Source organism: Fusarium verticillioides, chromosome 8 (assembly GCF_000149555.1).
Source record: "Fusarium verticillioides 7600 chromosome 8, whole genome shotgun sequence".
Taxonomy (NCBI): Eukaryota; Fungi; Ascomycota; class Sordariomycetes; order Hypocreales; family Nectriaceae; genus Fusarium; species Fusarium verticillioides.
Window position 1 is genome coordinate 498,296 of NC_031682.1, and position 23,061 is coordinate 521,356.

General features: G+C 47.5%; 9 protein-coding genes across 10 annotated transcripts; 3 read left to right on the top strand and 6 right to left on the bottom strand.

The window, feature by feature from the left end:
• Nucleotides 1-648: 648 nt before the first annotated feature.
• On the top strand, nt 649-1,464 carry FVEG_16147 (hypothetical protein; the record flags this gene model as incomplete). The annotated part of the gene is made up of 1 exon (XM_018905385.1): nt 649-1,464. One exon carries the CDS (start codon nt 649-651, stop codon nt 1,441-1,443), a length of 795 nt encoding a protein of 264 aa, XP_018753708.1. The 3' UTR covers nt 1,444-1,464.
• Nucleotides 1,465-1,951: 487 nt separating this feature from the next.
• FVEG_07594 (hypothetical protein) lies at nt 1,952-2,995 on the bottom strand (the record flags this gene model as incomplete). Its single annotated transcript, XM_018896271.1, has 1 exon — nt 1,952-2,995. One exon carries the CDS (start codon nt 2,993-2,995, stop codon nt 1,952-1,954), a length of 1,044 nt encoding a protein of 347 aa, XP_018753707.1.
• Nucleotides 2,996-6,013: 3,018 nt separating this feature from the next.
• FVEG_07593 (hypothetical protein) lies at nt 6,014-7,798 on the bottom strand. 2 transcript variants are annotated; one of them, XM_018896270.1, is made up of 3 exons: nt 7,507-7,798; nt 6,628-7,452; nt 6,014-6,576 (listed from the first exon to the last, which is right to left on the bottom strand). In XM_018896270.1, the coding sequence occupies exons 1-2, from the start codon at nt 7,628-7,630 to the stop codon at nt 7,280-7,282; spliced, it is 297 nt and encodes a 98-aa protein (XP_018753705.1). In that variant the 5' UTR covers nt 7,631-7,798; the 3' UTR covers nt 6,014-6,576; nt 6,628-7,279. The 2 variants fall into 2 exon arrangements, with proteins under 2 accessions (XP_018753705.1, XP_018753704.1); XM_018896269.1 differs by having other exon boundaries at nt 6,014-7,452.
• Nucleotides 6,023-6,613, top strand: FVEG_16146 (hypothetical protein; the record flags this gene model as incomplete). The annotated part of the gene is made up of 1 exon (XM_018905384.1): nt 6,023-6,613. One exon carries the CDS (start codon nt 6,023-6,025, stop codon nt 6,611-6,613), a length of 591 nt encoding a protein of 196 aa, XP_018753706.1.
• Nucleotides 7,799-8,166: 368 nt separating the features above from the next.
• Nucleotides 8,167-10,178, bottom strand: FVEG_07592 (hypothetical protein; the record flags this gene model as incomplete). The annotated part of the gene is made up of 2 exons (XM_018896268.1): nt 8,167-9,801; nt 9,866-10,178. 2 exons carry the CDS (start codon nt 10,176-10,178, stop codon nt 8,549-8,551), a joined length of 1,566 nt encoding a protein of 521 aa, XP_018753703.1. The 3' UTR covers nt 8,167-8,548.
• A 1,509-nt stretch (nt 10,179-11,687) lies between these two features.
• FVEG_07591 (hypothetical protein) lies at nt 11,688-14,242 on the top strand. Its single transcript, XM_018896267.1, has 2 exons — nt 11,688-12,213; nt 12,272-14,242. The coding sequence occupies exons 1-2, from the start codon at nt 11,946-11,948 to the stop codon at nt 13,687-13,689; spliced, it is 1,686 nt and encodes a 561-aa protein (XP_018753702.1). The 5' UTR covers nt 11,688-11,945; the 3' UTR covers nt 13,690-14,242.
• A 150-nt stretch (nt 14,243-14,392) lies between these two features.
• On the bottom strand, nt 14,393-15,337 carry FVEG_16145 (hypothetical protein; the record flags this gene model as incomplete). Its single annotated transcript, XM_018905383.1, has 1 exon — nt 14,393-15,337. The coding sequence occupies one exon, from the start codon at nt 15,335-15,337 to the stop codon at nt 14,393-14,395; it is 945 nt and encodes a 314-aa protein (XP_018753701.1).
• Nucleotides 15,338-17,209: 1,872 nt separating this feature from the next.
• On the bottom strand, nt 17,210-18,748 carry FVEG_07590 (hypothetical protein; the record flags this gene model as incomplete). The annotated part of the gene is made up of 1 exon (XM_018896266.1): nt 17,210-18,748. The coding sequence occupies one exon, from the start codon at nt 18,746-18,748 to the stop codon at nt 17,210-17,212; it is 1,539 nt and encodes a 512-aa protein (XP_018753700.1).
• A 237-nt stretch (nt 18,749-18,985) lies between these two features.
• FVEG_07589 (hypothetical protein) lies at nt 18,986-22,795 on the bottom strand (the record flags this gene model as incomplete). Its single annotated transcript, XM_018896265.1, has 11 exons — nt 18,986-20,035; nt 20,083-20,349; nt 20,403-20,453; nt 20,505-20,818; nt 20,870-20,938; nt 20,988-21,195; nt 21,254-21,753; nt 21,813-22,012; nt 22,059-22,138; nt 22,195-22,634; nt 22,753-22,795. The coding sequence occupies 11 exons, from the start codon at nt 22,793-22,795 to the stop codon at nt 18,986-18,988; spliced, it is 3,222 nt and encodes a 1,073-aa protein (XP_018753699.1).
• Between the last annotated feature and the right edge of the window lie 266 nt (nt 22,796-23,061).

Sequence of the window (23,061 nt, forward strand, 5' to 3'; positions counted from 1 at the left end):
ACTTGAAATCAGGCCAACTACATTCGGTGCCGCAGCACTCATTTCTAGACATTTAGGACTTGGCTTAGATCGTGAATATGCTCAAAACTTGAGCATGGTGGATCCGCGGCTGTGAGTCATGACACGAGATTCACAATTGCGATGCGTATTTGTGATCATGCCGTCGTGGTATTGCATCAGGCTGTTGCCCCCGGAATGAAAAGGTCTTTGTGTCACACAAACCTCGAGAAGCTGAGTCTGATTTCTTGGCGAACCATTTTATTTTCAACCTGCATCGGACATCTGATTGAGTATCGAAAGTTTCTGCATTGCCTCTTCCGCCGTTGCGTACACAGGCTTTGCGATGACCCAGATTAGCCAATCCTCATTGGCTTGTCTCACGGTAGGCTGCATTTCTCACCGCCTAAGCTTCAATTTCATAGTGGATCAGGCAAATACACATAAGTGCTGCGGATTATCTGCCTCACCAGAATTGGGCTGAGCAGATGAATATAAGAATCAGTAAACATCCAGAGAAAAGAATGGGCAGGTTTATTGCCTGAGCTGTGTTTAATCATCAATATCAATATGTTCTCCTGCAGTCTTGGTCTCTTGTACATTATCCTTCAGTACCTTGAATCTCCCTTTCGTCGAAAAAAGGCAGAAGCAATGACTGAACCTGAATGTTGCCAGCATGAGCTCAAGCAACCAATCCGACCAAGAAACGACATAAAGGAGGCCAAGCGTACTACCCAATGGGATCACTGTCCTCACCACCAACCCAATGCACCATTACGGAAGCATGCCGCACCCTTACCTCCCAAGCATGACATGGAGCCTCATTACTGGTCTACAAATGACAACGAAGATGAAGATGACGTTGGAAACCTATCATCATCGGAACTGAAGCTGATTCAGAATGACGAGAAGAAGGAGTCCATCACAGTGCCAGAGAATGGACTGCCCCCTCAAAAACGCTTCACAACGTCACATGGGCAGCAGATGACGCATGGGCAAGTATTTGATGAATGCGACATCAGTGATGAGGATCTCGTCGTGATATCGCGTCCTACGCACCGGCCTAGAGAAAACCTTCATCTTGACTGCCCTTTCTATGTTTATGATCCTGAGAAATGCCGCCAATGTCAGCTCGCGAGCAACCTACAAAACATTTCGGATGTCATTGAGCATTTATTCCAGTCTCATTCTCGGCCATGCTACTGTATAAACTGTTACGAAGCATTCGACACGCAGATCTGTCGCGACGATCATGTTTTGACTGGAAAATGCCAACGGCGTACTCCGGGTCCATTGTTTGGATTAAGTGAAAGCCAGAAATCGATGCTGCTCGAGACAGACTCGCATTGCACTGGTGAAGAGGCCCAGTGGCTTTTCATTTGGTCTATCGTGTTTCCGGATTCTCAACAGCCGCGCTTCCCGTATCTAGGCCAGAATTCTAGATAACGCATATCCATGCTTTACGACCTTTGGCATTCGAATGGCTCCGAATGCATACTTGGACTATTTGGAGCGCCAGAGAATGTCATCCTACAAACATCGATGCCTTGCGGGAAACCTAAGGGTTAGTTCCAGAGGACCTACTAAGGGGTGTTTTAGGGACACAATTATCGAAGAGTGTCATCCACAGGGCAGAAATTAATGTTTGGATCTTGTAATAAAAGCATACACACTCATTATGTCACTACGAACCTCACATATAGTAATTGGAAGTTTCAGTTAATACTAAAAGCGTATCAAGTTCCCAATAACGGATATAAAAACCGCACTATCAACTAAATGTTCAGAAAAGAAGAGTTTTCTGCGGCTTTGCTTCCTGCGCTGACAGAAACGCATGTGTATGTCTTCTGCGTATAACGACAAAGAAGAAAATGACAGAGAAAGGAATGGACGTGAAAAGTTGAACAGAACAGATTGGAGGAATACATTCAGGGCAGAAAGCCATAGAAGGCAACTAGTAGCCGTCACTGAAACCGCCAGCGTACCCTTTTGAAGGGGCATAGTCATCCAATTCCATATACTGCCCAGACGCCGAACCTGTCATCTGGGAAGAGGTTTGAGTTTCCGGGAGACGGAAATATGAAGGCACAGTAGATACTGTAGAATACAAGGGTTGCAGCGGTTGTGGTTCTCCTGGGATCAGGCTTGAGAGACTCATCGTCCCATTGTCTACTTGCTCCATTGTGTGTTGTTGTTCGTGGTGCACAGTATCGGTGGACAAAACACCTGGCGGTGTCACTTCTGAGGAACCAAGAGTTGATCGGCAAAATTCATCGAATTCCGCTTCCTGGAGCGCTGAAGTTCGCTTTTTCTGCAGATCATTGACAATCTTCTTGACTTCGGCGTCTCCTCCAAACTGAACAGGGTAAAGCCCGCTGAGGATCTCATTGGAAGCGGACTTATGGTCCTCCATTGGGATACGCAGCTTGCCCAGGACCTGGCAAATGAGTCTTTCGGCAGCCTCGCGCGCGGCGGTTATCTGGACGTATGGGGACGCTGGGACATTCCGAAATCTTGTCGTTGCCAGAGGTCGAAAGCACACACTCCACATAGCGTACCATTTGTCTTCAGGGCTCGCCGTTGCGCTGGAGCGCTCAGTAATGACCTCTTCGAGCTCTCTAGGTAGCAACATGCCCGTCCCTTCAATAGTCTTTAGTTGGCAGATGCTTTCGGCCTGGTGGCGTTCGAGGTCAACCTCCGCGTCGCGGCCACGGAACATCAGACGACAAATCGTGCAGTAGACCTTGATGTCCTTGGGGTTTGTGCAAAGGCCTTTCTCCTTTCCATTACTAATGGCTGCCTCGGCCCCTTGAGCTGTGCAAAGCTTCACCTCTTGTAGCGTATGACTCCGTTCGAGATGCCAGGAGACATCACTTGGTCGGCGAAGACGAATGTGGCTGCACTCATGATATTTTACATGGTCGGTGTTGTAGAATGGACATGCGAAGACGCCTGGGATATGAATTTCGTTGAGAGAGAGATTTTGCTGACTGAACATCGTGTGAGAGGGATATTCTCAGAGAAAGGACTAGGGCCGGGGAGAGTTATGCCGTGTCTTTGTGGAATCAAGGAAAAGAAGGAGTTGCCGTAGACTGAAAGAACGCCAATGCTTACAGCAACTGACTTGGGAATGAAATTCAAAGAGAAAGATATTGGGAGCCCTTTTAATCAATGCAGCATTCTGCCTTCCGCGATTGCGCAGGTCTTAGAGGCTCTGTTATTGATAATCTACACTTACATGCAATCACACAGACCAACCTACACAGCCGCGGAAGAGAAACAGCCTCACTTACTACGAGTGCTTTGCTATGTATAGGTCGACCAATTCCGTGCAATTAATTGCAATCAAAGTCCCCCATTGAACTGCAAGAATATCATCCTAGTTCCTCGCTATTGTCCTCGTGAATGAGCTTATAATTAGGGTTCCGAATAACAGGAGAAAGACGATCATTACTCGTATATTGGATTATCACAAAGGGTATTGTCTTTGGGCAGCCATGTCTCACGCAGGTGCGTGACTGTACACATATGCGGAAGTATTACGCCTGCGCGGAAAGTTGAGATCATTGTAACTGTCTTTTTATGCCGACCTATCGGACCATCACTCCATTGGCGAACCGGTTCTCACCCAAGGCCTCCCCTCCAGTGAGAGTTTTCCTCGTACCCAAAAGCGGAAGCTTGGGCGGTGGTTTATCCCTGCCTGATGATTCTATTCGATGTTGTAGTGCACTATTGCTGTTGTACGACACACCCACAGCTCTCATTGGCCGCCACTTATTGCTCTACACGCCCACAATTGCGGTTCTCCATAGCCATGCTGTAGCCATGCTGTAGCCATGCTGAGACCCCATTAACCCTCAAGATCTGCTGGTTATGATCTTCGTCGGCATTTGATGAATTGTTCCACATTCGTGAAATGGTGCCAAGGCCTAGCATCCACCGTTACGGAGGACGACAATCTGGTGAGGAAGCAATATTTATATGGTGAATATGACTCATTCGCCGACTTCCAACATGCTTTTTGGTTAGCAGTCAGTCACAAACTCAGTTATTGGATCAAACATGCCATCTTCTATGACAACGTCAACTAGGTTTGTTTGAAATACCCATCATACTAGCCATGCTCTCTAACCCGCACTCGAAGTGAACCGAACCAATTAAGCCGCAGAGTAGAATCCGAGGGCAGAATCCAAAGTTGGCTGTCGGATCCAGGGCTTGACCTCCAAGGCAGGCTGCTGACAGGAGCGTCGACGTGGCACAGCCTCAGAGCTCAACACGAAACTGAGAAGGATGATTTAATTCAAGGCCTATGGAGGCTTTCTTGTGGAGGCATATTTGATGGGGGTTAAAAGTGCAATATTGTTTGGTAATTTCAGAGTATTTCATTATAAGCGATTAGAATGTCTCGTTGGGACGTCATAAGCTTGCAGTATCAGAGAAGAGCATCGCGCTAGGTGAGACAAATGAGTCTCAGCACGGGCTTGAAAATGGAAAATAAAGACAGAAGACATAATGGCGTGCCAGACGATGCAATGAACGATTAGAAAATCCTGATAATCACAGAGTTACATCAATCACTCAATACACTGCATGGTGACAAAGCAATAATCTTGAAAATGCCAGAGGCTGTATATTTCAGAGTGGTCTCATTCATCTTTATCGGCTGTCTGCTATTCTACTCCCCTCCTCCCTAGTGGCTCGCATATGTTTTGGGGCCCGACCTTCAGTTGCCTCGTTGCCTGTACTTCTTCATCCTCAACCCTAGGTACGCGAACTCTTTCAGCCGCATGCCCGCTGTATTTCTAGTACTGGATGCCTTCCCTATCTCCCAAGCGATGCAGCACAACTTAACTTGAATAAGTCTTCGGCATTGTTCCCTATTGGACATAACGTGTTGATTACGTACAGCGTGAATACCTAACCGTGATAATTTGCGCAACTAATTGGAATCCCAGAATGAAAATCGGTCCAAAGTCCTATATTTCCGAACCGGAAAGAATCTGGGGATTTTCCAATGACTGTTCAGGCACTGATCGTAATATTGCTTACAGGGCGAAGGACAAGTACAGAGTTACAAAACCCTTCATTCTGGACGACCGGCATGCAGATCGGCAGCCCAAACAGCTTCATGGATCATCGAGTTCACCCGCTAGGTCTCAAAATCAACACGAAAAAGTCAATCATGTCCAGAGCCATTTCTATATGTTTTATCGTATGATTCATTTCTGTTATTCTCGAGGGTCTAGGAAGCTAACAGTTCATTGCATATCTCAAAGGCTCCTCAAGCCCAGATATGGCAAAACGGTGCGAGAGCCATCCGGTCTCTGGGCCATCGTCATATACGGAATCACGGCAAAAGGCATCGGACGCTATATTACCACCAAAGACGGAAATATTGGACAAAGCAAAGCTTTCCCTCTCAAATGAAAATGAATTGGTGGTGCTAGGGGGCGCAACAGCTAAACGACCTTTACTCCCAAAGAGTGCGTGCTGGGAACAATCTCCAGAGGCGCAGCCACAGAGAGAGAAAACTAGTTCGGATAACAAATCATCGACAATTCCCTTCAAAAGGAGTGCTGCAGAAAATAAGGAGCCGCAAAAAAAGAGTCGCGCTGCTACAGCAACAAATACAGATAAGAGAACCGGGGCCTTCGCTTGTCCTTTCTACAGGAAACACCCCGAACGTTACTTTGATTGCATCGACCTTAGGCTGATTCGAATATCAGATGTTAAGCAACACTTGAAGAGGCGGCACACGTGGAATTATACCTGTTCCAGATGCTCTGGGGGGTTCTCTTCACAAAAGACATATGAGGAGCATGTCCTGCAGCAGGAATGTCCAATAAGGGACTGTACAAACCACGGCAGCGTTTCTCCGCGTGCACAAGAAGTACTCAAGTACCGTGTTGATAGGCGCTCATCTCCTGAGATTCAATGGCATGAAATATGCAGGATCTTATTTGGAAAGCTCGGGGACACACTAAACCCACATCATGGCGGCATTTTCAGAGAGATCACGGGAATCATGCGAAGGATATGGAGAGAGGAAGAGCAGAATATTATCTCTAGTTTGAGGGGTACACTGAATGTTCCGTGCGCAGATGAGTTACGCCCATTGCTGTCTGAGATTCTCGGCAGAGTTGAGGGCTATTTTGAACAAAAGGAGCAGACACTGCCGGAAGAGAGTTTGGAAGAGCCAGTTGCAAAGGTCCAGAACACCGGGAAGAAGATTCTACAAGGAGGAAACTCTGGACATGCCTGCGAGTCTTTGGAGGTGGGCAGCAGTCAGATGCTCAATCGGGGCTCAATCAAAGTCCCAGAGCCAGTCGGTCCACTAACACAAGAATGGCAGTTTTCAAATAACATTGAAACTTCGAGCATGTCAAATTACACCTTCACCTGTCTCACGCCTACTCAGCATCAAAACCAGTTCGGATACTCTTATTCTGATCACCCAGCCGGTCCGCTCCGTTCGGATCTCAGGATGGATTGGCATCTAGGGGACCCCAGCAGTGACATCTCGATGGAGGATTTCATGTCGTTTGTTACCTCCTTGGAGGAATTTCTATCTTCAGAGGACTACCAATCTTCAGTACAAAACCTAAACAGCTTCTAATGAGAAGATCAAACCATTGCTCAGATAGCTTCGATGAATAAACAGAGCGTTGAGACTACATCAAGCGGTGTAATTTGAAAAGGGGACAGACAAGTTAGAATCTTTGAGAGCCTTGGACTTCTAGAGGGAACACATACTTGAGAGTAGTCGTGTGTAGAGGACGAAAGAGCCGTCTGTTGAGAATAGAATGAGACATGTCTGGTCTGAGCGACGAAGAATACTCAACTCTCCACTCAAAGGAAATCGTCAAGGGTGCATACAGGTTTTTGAGCCTTTGAGTCTGAAAGGTGGACTTATCTCTGGTGGAGATATATAATCAGTAGACCTTGTATCCGACAGACGTGGCAGAGCAGTGTAGCTGTAACAAAACGAAACAACTCAGGAGGCGTTATAATCATAAAGTTTTTCGTTCTCGGATGATCATATATAGGACTGGGTCAGACTAAAATTCCAGACAGCTGGAATAAGTCATCCTAGGTTCACCTAGTAGAGAAAACATGATTGCCAATGATTGAATTATATAGTGCGCCCCCGGCTCGATGGTATATCTGACTGATTAACACGTTCCCCAACCCTGCTCGGGCTTAAACTCGGCCCGAGATTAAAATAATACTCCTTTGCAAAGACAAGTCGAACAAATCCTCTTCGTCAATAGTGATATATGGCTCAATATGCTGTCCACCACAACCCTATCTCTTCCATCCGTTCCAAAGGCGTTATCTCGGCCTTGGGTTTTGTACTCCTTGTGCTCTGGAACATGGAGCTATTTTGTATCGAGGAGTGTGTGTACATGTGATATTCCCGGCTGGGAGCGTAGTAATATGTGTAGTAATAAGCCGCTGTACAAGTGTTAGCTTTTGTCAATCGTACTTGAAGTTGGTTTGGAGACGAACCAGCAGTAGCGACAATGGCGACAGTGGGGAATGCACGAGCCGCTTGGGCTGTCAATTTTGGGGCAGCGGGTTGGCGGGGGAAGTCGAAGCGGGGAAGCGCTGAGCCGAATGAATTGGTCGTCATGATTTAAAATAAATGTTCAATGGTAATTTGAGTGCTGATTTAAGTGGTGTTTGATTGATGAGTAGTCAATTGGTGACGAATGCTATTTACAAGTTGCAGCTCAATTCCCTTTTATCCTCAATTGACCCGGCTGATCCCGATGATATGGTCTTGTGCGCTGAGATCATGGGCGTTTGTGAGGATAAACTCGAATGGTACTGCTACGAAGCTATGGCCTGATTGCGAAAAGCTGCTGATTTCCATACGCTGGGCACGGGGAAACCCCAGAAGTTCAGATTCACATGATCCAAAAATCATCTCACATTTTGGCTGGGTGTCGTCATTCTGCCCTGAGCGAGCCCCTGGTTAGTGGCATGATGGTGGATTCACCATGTTCGGAATGTTCCTATGATCTGATTGGCGCGCAAGCTTGTTTGGCATTTGTTAGTAGAGCCTCATCCTGACTTTATCGTTCGGACTGCTTTCGTTGATAATTTTCGAATCAATCGCCTGTCAAGGTATTCTTTATGTGCTTACATCAACTTGAGGGTTGAAGACAGGCAAGTTGTACAAATTGATGTGAATAGCGCTCTCTAAATCTCATCATATGGAGGTCTAACTAACTGTCTTCTAATGTTTTGGGTGCCATCTAACGCAATGCAGCCGCAAGGTACCTTAACAATGCTGTTGTTAGAGCAAACCAATATTCATAACGTATCATAAATTTCCCATAACTCCTTTGACGCTTCAATCACCCATCATATCTCATTTTAAACCCTCCAGACCTCAATTATGTTCGCAACGCTGATGTCTTTCTTTTTTTGTACTTGTTCAAGTGCCCCACTTCTCGCTCCCAATAAAAGCGCAGAAAACCGAGAAAAGACGGAAATATGTTTAAATGAAGAATAATACACGATGTCATTAAAGGATCATCTTCAATTATTGAGGGCCGTGGAAGTTGTTCTGGTGCCGGTCAGGACAATCGTGAGCCACATGACTAGCGTTGCCACAGACGCGACAAATGATGCTCGCAGTGAAGTTTTGCCAGTTATTATTGGGAAACGGCGGATTTTGCGTTGGCTGCATAGACCACTGCGTCAAGTCCAGCGGTGCGGGGTTCGGGATGTGGCTTGTAGCATGGTTCACATCTCCAAACTCATCCGCCGTACCCCAGGAGGCACTAAAGATGTCGGTAAATGAATCATTGCTCAAATGATTCTGAGGGTTTTGCGGAAAATTCGCTCCTTGCTGACCGAAACCTTGTGGAGACGGGTGGTAAGGCTCATTGGCAGCTCCGGGAAGTGGATCATGTTGGATATCGTTGTGTGGCTGTGCATCAACAACAGTCAATGGAGCAACAGGTTCTGCCTCATTGTACGGGGTTGGTGTCGTTATTCCCGGGTATAATGTCGACCATATTTTCTCCCATTTCTGATCATTGCCAGACGTCGCAATGACATCATCTTTGAGCTTTTTAAACTCTGCCGGCAGCAGAACACCCGTATCCGCAATGCTTTTTGTCTTGCATCCTTTATCCGTGTGGCGTTCCCATCTGATATCAGCCCCACGGCCGTGGAACTCATACCGGCATGTCGGACAGTAGTATACGATCTTATTGGGGTCTGGCGTCCTATCTGGTCGAGTGGGACTACTGTCATCCGTTGAATGAGCGGTCGCCTGTACGTCTATCCTCACTTCTTTCAATACGTGGCCTCTGCCGATGTGCTGAATGACATAGCTGATGGACGTTATGCGGAGGCCTTTGCATTTGCAGTACCGAGCTGGATGATACTTGTGGAATGGGCATGCAATTGTTTTGCGGTCGGGGGAACCTGTGGGTAGCGGATAACGTGGCCCATCGCGGCTGGAATCACCTTCATCGTCCTCATCGTCATCACTATTTGTGTCGCTATGGTCGTTGTCGTCATCATCACCAGCACCGTCACCATTTACGCCATTCTGGGCTTTGTCGGCGGGTTGTTTGTTCTCCTTGCGTGGCTTCTTGCTGTTGCTGCCAGACTTGCCAGGGCTCCCCGGGGGCCTTTTGTGGCTAGAGGGCCCCCCAACAGCAGTCCTGTAATGATCCCCCGTACAGAAGTCTAGCTTCTGAGGGGCAAGACCCAATGTCGGGAACGGGCCGATGTGCGAGGCTGGGCGAAAATCCCCCAGATGGCCACTGTGCGTATGGAGAACTAATCATCTCTGTGTCAATGACAGGTTCAACCCAGTCAAAGTTGTTTTTGGAAAGCTATTTACCATTTTGCTGACACTGCAGCCTCGCGCGGGCCAAGAGGTCAGGTACAGGGTAGCCTGACTTGAAAAGCAGGCTCAGGGTTTGGTAGGGCACTCGCTGGCCAATTGACTTGCGATCATCATTTCCATTGTTTGATGGCGTATCCCCTACTTGCTTTGTCTTCGTAGCCACTTTGGCATCGAACCTGTCTCGTTTACGTCTCCAGAAATGCGAGAGGCGTTTGGTGAAACGTTTGTGTAAGCCTGGGGCGGACGACTCGTCGTTCTCACTGTTGGACAGCCTCCAACGGTGTCGTACTGAAAGTTCCGAAAACATCGTGCCGCTACTAGTAAGGTCTTGGGTACTTCTGTAACAGGGCGCCAATGTCGTTCATCCCCTTTTAAGCACTGTGAACCTGGAGATTGCAATTGAAGCTTATTGAATGTTTGAGATTAAACAAAGGTTAATTGTGTTTCATTGTATGGGTTTATGGGTTGGTGGTTGTATTATTAGTATGTATAACGCGAACCGTTTGCCTCATCCACAGTTGCGGAGGGCGTTTTTAATTCTACAAACATAGCCTTGACAGGCAGACAAGAGCAGAGCCGCATCACAATCGTGTGCGTGGTGTACGAAAAACCACCAGCATCATTTACTCAGCTAAATCCTCAGATGAACATAGGCACCCCAACCTGTTTCATCACACTGAATTGGGTTCCAGAAGGGTTTAAATTGAATAGCGACAACATGCGGTGAGCAATAGAGTTCGATAGATCGGATACAAAATTACCAAGAATAGCGGTATGCCATAGTAATCGGGCGGTTTGATTCCACGATCGTGGACGCTAGAGCGCCTAGATCGTCTATTGCAGATCCTCTTCCACAGATGTGGAAGCCGGTGACGGCGAATATTGCTTGAGAGGCCTCGTTATCTCCACGGATGTGGACGTTGCGGGGGAATTTGACGCTTGTGATGCAAGGTGATTCAACCCTTCGCAGTCGTGGAGGCTTATCACCCAGGGGATTGGAGATAGTGATTGGTCATAGCTTTGAGGCGCATGCATTATACACCTCCTTGGTTCGCAGAGTTCGCCCTGGCGTTTTTCTTCTGAATGGTCGTGTCAACGCAGGTACACATTCGTCACGAGTTCAAAGACTCGAGGGTTGTAGTCTAGTTTGTTTTAGTGACGTTCAATCAATCGAGGGCTCACGATGGTGGACAGTTCACATAACCCGTCACCATTGTGAAGATGAAGAGCACATTCGTGGAAATGAAGCGTTAGCGATGCTATATAATTCGAGTTCGTATTCTGTCTGGTAGTCGAAACTCGATGGTCGCCAAATAGCCTACTTCATCATGCCAGGCCACACACAGTCGTCAAGAAGGTTAACAAATCTACCCATTCGCTAACAGAAAACCAAGAAACTGATGTACTTGCAGAAGATCAAGCCAATTAGGCTCTGACCATGAATGTGATGGCCGCATTCAAGATTGGCTGTCGGACTCTGGCCTCGACATTCAGCGACGGCTGCTTACAGGGGGTTGCAGCCAACGAGATCCACTATCGCCAGCACCTGGAAAAACTGACTTGGCCAAATCAGCAGACCTCAAAGCAAGATTGTGAGGCTTGACAAAGTGGGATGTCTTGAATAGTGCGGGTATCTGTGCATATGCACGAAAGGATCGTAATACCACATGGATATAGCGGTACTAGGTTAAAATGAAACATGCTGAATTTGAGCGCCATTTGTGCAATGTGTGTCTTTGTACCTTGATGTACCGGGCGCAGTGATTACAATGTGCCCCATCTGACGTATGCCTAAGCTGATGAACCCCTACCGTAGTCCAAATGGTATAGTTGGCACATCGCTCCCTGCTGTCCTGCGATGTTTTTCGTTTTCTAGCAACCCATTTTCGTTGGGCAAGCTTTCACTTTTTTCCCCGTCTACGTTTATTAAACCAATCTGGGATCAACCTCGGCTGTATTTCTTCAAAATCTGCTACTACAAGAGACATATGGACTTATAGAATCTGCACAGAATTCGTCGTTAAGCGCTGTTCGATCTAGCTGGTCAAAGACAAAGTAATATAAGATAAAGAATATGTTAGTTCGATACGATACCGATCGCCAAGAGTGCAGTGCACATAGCTCGCAAAGAAATGAACGCATCAATGTGGATGAGAGCATCATCTGTAAGGAGGAGTGCGTAGATCTTGGTGGTGATCTTTCAAAGGACAGGGGGAAAAGCAGACCGATAAATGTAAGGCCTTCGAAACGAAATGCTGGCAAGCAAGGCCATTCGATTCTTAGCATACGACCACTCAAGCATCGACCGAACAATAATACGAGGCTAAGAGTGCTGGCTCCAAGTAAGTGAAACTCAAAGTCGTGAGCGAATCACATCAAGCTGGTATTGACAAGGCAAAGTGAATCACACGGGTACTCCAAGTGAACCAGGAGACAATCACTTGAGCCAGGAAATTGAGCGTACATGTTCTGGCCAGGAAAACTCTCGTCGAGCATTGTTGCCAGATAGCCTGTACTTCTCGGCAAACATGGGCCATCCAATATCAGACCTTTCACCAGAGCACAACAGAAACACAAGCACTATGTCTAGACTTCCAACGAGCCCTCAACTGGACCCTGTGATGGGTGGCTCATTCCAGCACATGAAGACGGAAGTGAAACTCGAAGCCCCGGTCTCAGGGCTCCAAACAAATCAAGATACGATAAACTTGATGAAAAGACCAGCCGAAGACAATAATGCACCCCCGAATAAAAGGCGAAAGACCAAAAGCCACAACGATGTTGAGGAATCGGACCATGATCGAGATTACTACTCTGGAAGCGGTGCGGTTGAGAAAAAAAAACAAGAGACATTCGCGTGTCCATTTTACAGAAAGGATCCAGTTCGCTTTCTCGAGTGTATAAATCTCAGAATGGTCACTATATCAATCGTCAAGCAACACCTGAAGAGACGACATGCAGCAAACCTGTATTGCTCTGTCTGCAAACAGGGGTTTCCCTCTTCAAAGCTGTATGAGGATCATCTACAGAGAGGAAGCTGTTCTCGCAGTGTAATAGATAGCTCTCATACTATACCCCCTCACATTTTGGAGGCTCTCAAGCTTCGTTCCGACAGACGCATATCGTCAGAAGCTCAGTGGCAAGAGATCTATGTCCTTATTTTTGGGACATCGGATACTATACCAAAGCCGTTCTTAGATGGTATTGCTCAAGAGATGACGGGAATAATTCGTGATATCTGGAGGCAAGACGGCAGCCAAATTGTGTCAAAGTCTGTTCAAGAACGAGGTTTACCAGCTACCCCAGGACAACTGTTCGATATACTACCGGAGCTTCTCGATAAGGTTGAGGATCGATTCGAAAACAAGCCGCTGAAGCAAGAATCGGATGAGCAGCTTCCTAATATCAAAAGGGCTATGACGGAAACCAACATAAGAGCAAGAGACGACTCTTACCAGGGATCTACGAGTCTAGAACATTACCCCAACGCCGGGGTTTATGCGTCAGACTTTGATTCCATGTCAAGCTCAGCTTTTCTACCCAGTGACTTCCTAAAATCAATGTCCTTCGCTGGAAATCATTCGGATCTCCAGTCAGTTGAGGAAGCGTTCGGACCAGAGGAGACTGACTCTGAGTACGCGACTACCAGCTTTGCCGGGCATACAGAGCCATTGATTTGTATGACAGCATTTGACCCTGCTGATCGCCCCTATGATATTTTCCAGCAAGGTCCACTATCACAGACAGCTGGAACAGACATCTATGAAGATTGGCTTGGGCTCTCTGAGGATTACTCTCTGAACTTTTTGGAGGAATAAAGATATTAGCTAGCATCATTTTGCACATAGAAAAGCTGTGTTCATCGATATTTCGACACCTAGTTATGCTCCTACTTTGCAACAGCGAACAGGTTAGTTTTGCCTTGACACATTATCAGATGGAGGCTACCATTGAAAGGAATTGAATATAGTGAATGAATCTGTGTTTTGCTCTGAAAGTAGCATATACACTCTTACTCCGCTGGATTATATAAAAGATGAAGTGATGGCAGATCTGAAAGCTGGTTCTCCTGAAAGCAGGTTACTAACCAAATGGCGTAGACTCCGTGGTTATTCCAAGGATGTCTCGATATTTTGCCACCCAGGTAAACGCTTTTATCCGCTTACGCTGCACAAACAGGTGAGACCATGTTCTCAACAAACCATATCAGACCCATACAGGGAACAAAGTTTTAAAGAATGTTTAGTAGCGGAGATAACGCTTTCGGGTCCGATGGAGGAGATAGAGTTATGGTAAGTCTTATATCAAATGGAAAACACCTATAATATAGGAGTAAATACTTTATTGATCTTTATAAAAGAGTAATCCGCCTTTGGAAATATTGATACATAACTCAGCTTGACTAAGAAAACGCTATTGATGCAGTTAATCTTTGACATGTAATAAGAGTCTACATAAGGCAACAAGGTTTCCAGGAGCATGGATAATGAGAGAAATGACAGTAGCGGTACTGGTCCCTTCTTAGACTATGTCAAACCAACGGAATTCAGGCTCAACCTCACGGAATCTCGTGTGGTCGGTACACAGCCAACCTTCTCCAACAACCACCCAGCGGTCGTTTCTTTGAGCCTTTCGGAGTACAATTAGACGCTCACATCCTTCGAGCCTAACAAATATGTCGCCCCGAGAGGCCTCTCTGGTCACAACACCTATAAGCCCTCGTTCTGTGATACTTAAGCGCATTTGAGCAGTAGAGAAAGTATATAAACCATCATCTACCTCCTTATAAAACCGCAAATCATCATCGTTGGCAGCTGTCGGACGGGCAATCTCTCCGTTGCTTAACCCCAAAGACCAATTCAGAAGGCCTGTGGCGAGTGAGCTGTGCTGAAGCCAATATGAGTTTGTTCTTGGCATGTCTCCCCACGTCTCTCTGGTCCAGAAGGACAATCCCTTTCCCCCGACCCGAAAGCCTTGGTTATCAGCTAACCAATAACCGAGCCGACCTCTTAGCGATTTGGAGATATTCATTCTTTGGTCGATGATATGTTTTGCCAGACTGCTTCCAGAAAGCTTCAGCCCAAAGCACAGTGATTTGGCAATTGCAAAATAAATATTGTCGTCACAGCCGTAGGGGGTAGGTCTGGACTCGTATGTGGTTGCAGCTTGGAGAGGCGCTGCTAAAGGACTACCAGGGTAGCAAGGTGTCGTGACACTTGCAAGGATGTCTAACACCTTGCCTCGCACACTGAGAACACCGTCTTCGACACGAGGTAAGTCGCAGATTAGAGGGTCCACGTCTGTTGATGTGCTTCTTCGAATCATATAGTCAATCCAATCCCGCGATCGTATGTCCTGAAGATCAAGCCACTGTGGAACCCAAGATGGAAGATACTCGTCCCGAAGATCGTGCTTGAGGAAAAGAATGTTTAAGTTCCCTGTTTTCTCCAAGAGTGATGTGGCCATTCTCTTGTATAAAGTCCTTGAGGAAATACCATACTGGGGATATCGCATAAACCTGTCGCCATCATGAGCCAGCCCAAGAAGCCCAAATACCTTATCGAGCGTATCCGTAGCTAGTAGTGATCGGCTACGCCATAGTAGATCCAGCAGATAGATAGGGGAACACCGTATGAAACTTTGACGTAGACTAATAAGTCTTGTGATGCATTCGACCCCTTTCCAGTCTTGTGACACGGTGAAATTATTTCTTCCCACCACTGATGGTGATGACATAAACCCTAATAACTCGCTCCATGTGATGCGACCATTCTGATACAGAATGATGACACTCGTGGAGACAGCGAACTCCTGTACAACCCAGACTCTTCGCCAATATGCATTACCAAAGAAGCTGGAGCGCCCATCGTCTAGCTGAGATCACTCAGCTGTCGTTGGATAAAGGAAAGCCAGTTCGACGTTTCCGGTTAGCCAGACTATAACCTGCTCAGCTGTGCTAAATATAATCTTCATACGAGTGACCTGTAAGCCTCTCTCCTGAAGATCAGCTTGATTAATACAGATCGCATCAACCCAGTAAAAACCTGGTTCCTTTTGGAGGGTTTGTAAAGCCCCGAGTAGATTTTCGGTTACTGAGAACTCTTTGCCATTCAACAAGATTGAGCCTTGGCATTGGTTGGGGCCCCAGCAATACGAAAGAGCTTTATATCGTGGGGCCTCATGGATAGGTACTGTGTGAAGCTTACAAATTGGCTGAGAGTGCGTTAAAACGGGGCTGGTAACCTCAAGTAACCTTATTTCTTCATTGTATAAGAGAGGGGAATAACAGAATTTGTTGTTAAATTGTGCCGGAGATGGCGATATTTGCTGTTGTGAGCTAGTCATTGTGTGAATTGAGGTTTGGATGTGAGATCAAGATTGCGAGGCAATTAAGAACAAGTAAGAGCAGAGCCTTTTTATTTATAAAGTACTTAGAATCGAGTGATAACTATTGACAGAGAATCGTGAGGGGTAGCATGCATGCATGTGCATTTACCAGGATTCTTCTGGAAGTGACTCTGGCTTTACGTGGCGAAGCAGGCTCGGGAGGGTTACCATTTTTGCTCATACCGATAATGGGCTTCAGAACAAAGCTAGAGATTATCAAATGCTGACATGAGAAAACGGACGAAAAGAAATCCAACACAAATGAAGCGATTCTGCCAGCTGTTCTGCCTCGCCAATGATATCAATGTGCAACTGGTGGCATCCAACCAATAAGCCACGAACAGATGGCTTTGCCCGCTTGGTACCATTCAGCTCATCGGTCTTAGGTACGCCCCATGCCGGGAAAGCTCATTCATTGACTAAACTTGCGTATATACAGTATCCGGACTCCAGGGCCTCCATCAGCACCGTCTCTACGACGCTGGGCAAACCTTTACTGTAATTTTGATGGTTGTTACGTATTATCAATCAAAGAGCGAGAATTTCGGAAAGACTGATGACTGCAAGTGTCAATATGTGGTTGGGAGTAAGAAGAAGCTGAAAGCTTATTGTGCTTTGTAGTCGTCCTATCGTGGCCCCTGCCCCCTTGGCACCTAGGTTTCGGTGTGCTATACTCTCGACAGATGTATATCTCGCAAATCCACAAATATAGTACGACCATTTATGTTGGGGGTGAAACTCAGAATGCGCTTCAACCTTGCACTTATCACCATAAGGATCAAGGCCTACAGCCAGTGACACAAAGCTACAGGACAATCGCTTTGAGACTCTTCAGTGAAAGCTTTCAATTTCATCCTCGGTCTCTCTAAGGGTAGCTGCTCCTTCGGAATGGGCAACTCTGGTTATGAGGCCTGATGGCGACCTCAATATGCCCTCCCAGGTAATCTCTGGCTATAATCCCTTGCTAGTCTCTCCCACTACATTTGCCATCCTCGCGTCCCTCTCTTCTCTACAATGATCCCTCGGCTTCTTAGGGAACGCAGACATGTAGCGCATCAAATCCCTAGCGTCTCTTGTCTCTGGCTCATACACTTCTCTATTCTCAAAACCGACATCATCCAAAGTCACTTCCTTGAGGGCTTTAGCGAACCATGGTTTCATTTCCTTCGAGACCAAGTGATCATAGGGAGCCACGTCGTGGACATCGTGCGGAAGTTCCATCCATTCAGCCAGTTCCTCCTCTTTCTCTTCCGAAAGTCGCTGATGTAAAAACTCTTCGAATGCATCAGAACAAGTGCTACTCATTATCTCTGCGTATATTTCCGGAGTGATTTCTGGCTCAATTCGCGCAAATTGGATCGGGCTGTCGGAAACGACTAATGCCTGGGCTACGAGCTGCTTCAGCTCGGGTATCAACCGCAGCAGCTCGAGATATGTTGTCCGGTTAGCTGTTTGCGGATACCATATAATACGCGGCATGTCATCTTTGGTGAAAGACCTTTCGTCGTTCAGCCACGTCAGATCATCGTCCATGATAAAGCGCGCATGAACAAACTTTTGGAGCACGGCTAGTTCTGGTTGTTCAAAGCACCACTTGGCGAAAAAGGTGTTGTGGTAAATACCGTGCACTATGCACTGCATTTCGCCATTGATGGGCCGAGGTCTTTTTAGTCGGATGTAGCGGTCGATGTTCCCTGTGAAGGCAGCCATGAGAATGAGGATGTCTTTATCAACTCTTGGCAGGTGTCGTGGCAAGGGAGCGTATAGTAGAGCGAGCGTCTCGCTTGGAATGGCTCTCTCTTCCAGCCGTTTCCCGTCGGCCCCCAAGCACCAATCTTCGGTGATGTCAAAGGGGGGAGGGAAGATTTCATGGTGTACTGGCTGCCTCTTGTCTAGTGTTGACCGAACACAGGTATCACCGTTCAGAAAGGCTCCAGCCTCAGGCTCGTCAAACAGACAAAGATTGTAATCGTTCATGACACGGTAGAGATTTCGTGAATTTACTACCAGATCGTAAATGCCTTGAGAGGCAGGTAAATTATCGCGAGCTTCCTCTGCAATGGCAACATCAGGAAGAAGATCTAGCTCTTTGTAAAGCTCTACGTATCCGCCAGCAGCACATGCTCGGCCAATTTTGTAGCGCATGAGAAGTGTAGGATGGGCCTTCAAGAGCTGTCGCAAAGTATCTTGACTGGGAACATCGGGGTGCCAGAAGCAATATGGCATGTCTTCTGCTTTCTTCATCTTGAGTATCCGGTTACTCATGATGTCCCTAGCGTTGAAGGCTCGCTCCAAGGATGGGTGTAGCGATTTGCCACGAAGTTCAATAGCGAAGCCATCATGATACCGAATGCCTGCGACCAGACACTTGTAAACCAACTCATGCGGGAACTCGTTGGGGACTGACTCTCCGCGGATGGCAGCTCGTAGTGGCTCCAGCTCCAGAGTGATAAGGCTCTCTCGTAGCGTCTTCAGTTCATCAACGAGCATGGCGGGCGAGTACGGCAAGGAAAAATGTTTAGAGAGTAGAAATGATGAACGACACTGTCGAATCTCTGGCATTTATAACTGTTAAATTGGCGGTAAAGAACGGCAGAATCACTCTTCTCAACTGCTTCACAAGAAGCGCGAACCACAAGGCAAACCTCTGCCGGCTCTACAATCCTCCCGCATAACCGAGTCCACAACACTCTTCCCAAAGCATTCACCCAATACTGCTAAAAACTTCTAATTTACAGAACATGACTTGCTCTTCTTCACAAGATCCTGCACAATCGCATCTTTACGCCTGAACTCGGGCGAAAATGCCTCGAGCTTGTCACCCTTCAGCGCTCGTCGAGCGTCAGCTGCGTCCCTGAAGGCCTTTCGAGGACCCTTCACCTTGACACCTTTGGAGCCAATGAGCATACCAAGAATCGCAAAGGGTGCCGACGCCGGATCATCGACAATGTCGACAATGCTAAGTGCAGCGCTCCCTGCCTCGCCAATGATAAGTGCTGCGCGTGCAATCATCGCGGCCCCACCAAGCGCCGATGCTGCAGTTCCAGCGAAAGGAATGACTGCGAAGACAATGCTGAGGATACTGAGAACAAGTTCCCGTGTCTTCGTCTCCTTCTGCTTCTCGCCAATCTCCTTGACAGACTTGATGGACTTGATGGCGTCTTCAAGCATAAAGACAGGCATGCTGAACGCTGTGACGGCATCAGCGCCAGAGGCATCCAGATCATCATCTAGAGAATCTATGTATGTTTCGTAGAGAAGCTCCGCAAGATCATCAGTCTTCGGGATAGCCTCCTCGATGATAGCCTTGGGGTTCGGAACGTCGATCTTGGCGGTGTCTTGGATGCGACGCGGGTAGTTCTTGTGTATCGTGAAGCCTGCGTGCGCCTCGCAAGGGCAGATAGGACCAGCAGCAAACCTGTTGGGCTCTTTCTCGTCAACGTCGCGGGCGTGCGGACCATTGGGGCAGATGCAAATGTCGTGATCTGCATAGTCTTTCCACTCGACCCAGCTCTTCTCGATTCCATGATTTGCCAGAAGTGCCTCGTAGAACCCGTCCTCGTCGCGCATCTTGTACGTGATAAAGCGCCTGTTGGCAGCTTTGGGAGTACCAACGGGGACACGCAGATCAACTTCAGTGCAAGGGCCAGAACCCTTGCTGTTTGGCGCTGTCCACTCGCAGTCCATGTACTTGTTGCCTTCGCCAGATTTGACCTTCATGAAAGTATCCAGAACCATGTCGATACCCTCTTTCACCCAATCGACATACCACTTGAACTGCGACTGGGTTAGTATGTCGTGAAACGGCGGTTCATACAACGTACCTTGTCGTCATAGCCCTTAGATACTTCTTTATAGTCCTTTATGGCCCTTGACAGTTCTTTAGACAGACTGCCTAGAATGTACGGGGCGACACAGTGGCCAGGTGTGGACGAGGGAATGTCGTCAATTGAGTCGTACTCTTTGTCACACGATTCAATGAGCTCCAACTCGTTCTCATCGTCGTCAATATCACCATAAACGTTGTGAGTATCAGCCCACTCTTCCTGAAGATCAATCGCCCAGTCAGAGGTTCCACCAAAGTTAAGACGCTGCCATTCAGTCATCAGTAATGGCAGTCTTGGTAGTCTGGACCACCTCTTACCTTGTACTTGGCAGTTCGCCCTTGCTTCGTCTCTTCACTCATATATGCGACCTAATTCGTATCTGCAACATAAACCGGTCAGTTTGGATGCTCTCAAGCCACGGTCAATCGGTACCAACCGTCGAAGATCATATAGTCGCTATCTGTTTTGGCATCGTGCCACTTTTCCACGTCTCCAGAATGTGAGTGGACGAGGGCTTTCAGCTCCGCGTTCGAGATGTAGCCAGCAGTGCCAGTGCATTTACCCTTGGCAGCTCCTGACTCGGGTCCAGTGAATGTGCACGCTGGGCCTTTGCATCTGGCGCTACTCATTTTGAACGACCGACCATAACTGGAGACGCCGACCACGAGCTTTCGAGCCTCAACACCGGCTTTCGTAACCATGGCCAGAGAGTTCTCAGTCTCTGTGAGATTTACTGGAATACTGTTAGTTAGACAGTTAGATGACGCCTTGGACAGTGGCTTACCGTGCGATCTCAGGCAGCTGCCCTTGGGGCATCCATCACTAGCCCAGGGACTCTCGTAATCCCATTGCCCTGACACATTATCAGCACGGGTGAAGGTCGCGTAGATCCTGATACATACCATGGAGGTCGTAAGTCATGTAAACAATGTAGTCGACCGTCTTAGAGATAGCAGCGATGGGGAATTGCTTCAGATACCAAAAGGAAGCCGGTGCGGCTATCGATAGAGACTTGTCGGAGGGAAGCTTACTCTTGACAAGCTGCAGAAACTTAAAATAGTTTGCAGGTTCGTCTGGGCTACCCTTCGGGATGTCAGGGAGATCGGGGGCCTGCGGATGGAAAGTCAGGAATGTCTCGTGCAATGGGTTGGATGCTAAGAATACTTACACCTGGATACTCCCAATCAAAGTCCACACCGTCAAGATCATGATCCTCTACAAAGCGAACAACTTCGTTGGCAAAGGCTCCACGATTGGAAGGCTTGACAGCCTCGCGCAAGATGGCATATGTATCTACACCCACAGAAAAAGACCATCCACCAAAGGCAATGATTCGTTTGATGCCTTTCAAGCCTTTGAAGTTCTTGAATTGGCCATATGTATCTTTGACACTTACCTTGTGGTCGCTTGTGATGTTGGCAAAGGCAAAGTGCACGTCTGTCCATCCGCTAGTGAATGCAGAGGTGATAGTCCGCACGTCCATGTGCATGCATGGTCGGTCTTGGTTCCATGACTCGTAATAAGCGATCTTTTTGAACGAGTCCGGGGGCTTCTCGTTGTTAACGATCTTCATGCCGCAATTGGAGATACATCCATTTTCTCCAGGCTTGGACGTACCCGGATTACCCGTAGTCGATTTGGAGACAGTGCAATAGTCCTTGGTCGTTCCTGTCAGAGCTTTGCGTTAGTAAGTTCGTTCTAGGGCGCATCCACAATCGGAGACTTACCACACTGGCCCCAAATGTTACAACAAGCCTTGAGGGGGCAAGGATTCAGATCGGCGAGCTTCTTGTTACCTGTTGGCATCTTGGACCCCGGCTTGCTCGGTCCGCACTGTGCATTTGAAACTGGTGCTGGCAGAGGGGGGCTTCCTTTGCTTGTGCAAATCTTCTGCCCCATCAACAGATTCTTACAGCCGTTCCAGCCCCTAGGCTGTCAGTACCTAGTATCCTCTCTGATCACACAACACTCACCATGTTTCTTTGTTAAAGTGGTCTAGGTCAGAGGTTTTGAGACCATTGAATGCCGCGATAGATGAACAGGTTTGACCTTTCTGCAAAATAGAGATTAGCTGATTCGAACGCTTGTGTAAGGGAGACCGTAACAAACATCAACGTCATGTGTTGCACATTCACCATTAGCCTTGGGCTTTGGCCTGATGTCGGGAAGTGAACCAGCAGAGCAGCAGACAACTTGGCCCTCCATAAGCGTAGAGCATAGCTTCTTGTTGTAGCTGTTGTTCTTGGTAAATCCGGACGGACTGGTGCCGCACTTGGTGGCAAGGCTAGCACAAGAGTCGCCCGAAGCAACACGGGTTGTTCTGCAGGTGGCTCTATTGAACAAATGGGAATGGGAATGGCCGTGAGAATGATGATGGGAGTGTCGCCTATAATGAGAGTTTTGGTGATCAACAAGTCTTGTTTTTACATCCAGGTTGTCAATGGCCTTTGCTCCGTTGGCACCGACAGTCAATGCACAACTAGCTTTGGCCCAAGACTTGACCGCCTGCTGAACGAAAACAAGATTGCCATCACCACTGCTGACAAGGCCTATAGTGTAGTCAGAAGTACGATTACCACCACAAACTTGAATAATGCTTCTGGAAGAGTCAGTCAGTTCGGTACTACTGCTTGCAGTGCCCGAAAGCGCTGATAAACTGCTACCAACGTCGACGAGCGCTCCAAGCGTCTCCGCCTGTCGTGGAGCTCATATCCCTCATGTACGTCAGCACCAACATCAGTGGGCCACACTTCGACGTTAAGGGCAGGTAATGTAAGTCACAGGCCCCGCTCATCAATTGAATAATGCCATGACATGCTAAATGCTAAAGACCCCTGCTCCAGTGGGGGTAAATCAAATCATCCTCGATGCTATCACTGGAAGTCTAGAACTCTTGTTGGAAAGGAACCAATTCTAATGGGACCTGTCAGAAGTAGGCGAGAATGTTCATCAGATGGGCCGACACTCATAAGATCT

Coding starts and splice junctions, on each gene's coding strand:
- FVEG_07591 (XM_018896267.1), top strand. CDS start 11,946: ATGTTAGTTCGATACGATACCGATCGCCAAGAGTGCAGTGCACATAGC. Junction 12,214..12,271: donor GCTAAGAGTGCTGGCTCCAA/GTAAGTGAAACT, acceptor GACAAGGCAAAG/TGAATCACACGGGTACTCCA.
- FVEG_07593 (XM_018896270.1), bottom strand. CDS start 7,630: ATGACGACCAATTCATTCGGCTCAGCGCTTCCCCGCTTCGACTTCCCC. Junction 7,453..7,506: donor CGCCATTGTCGCTACTGCTG/GTTCGTCTCCAA, acceptor ACACTTGTACAG/CGGCTTATTACTACACATAT.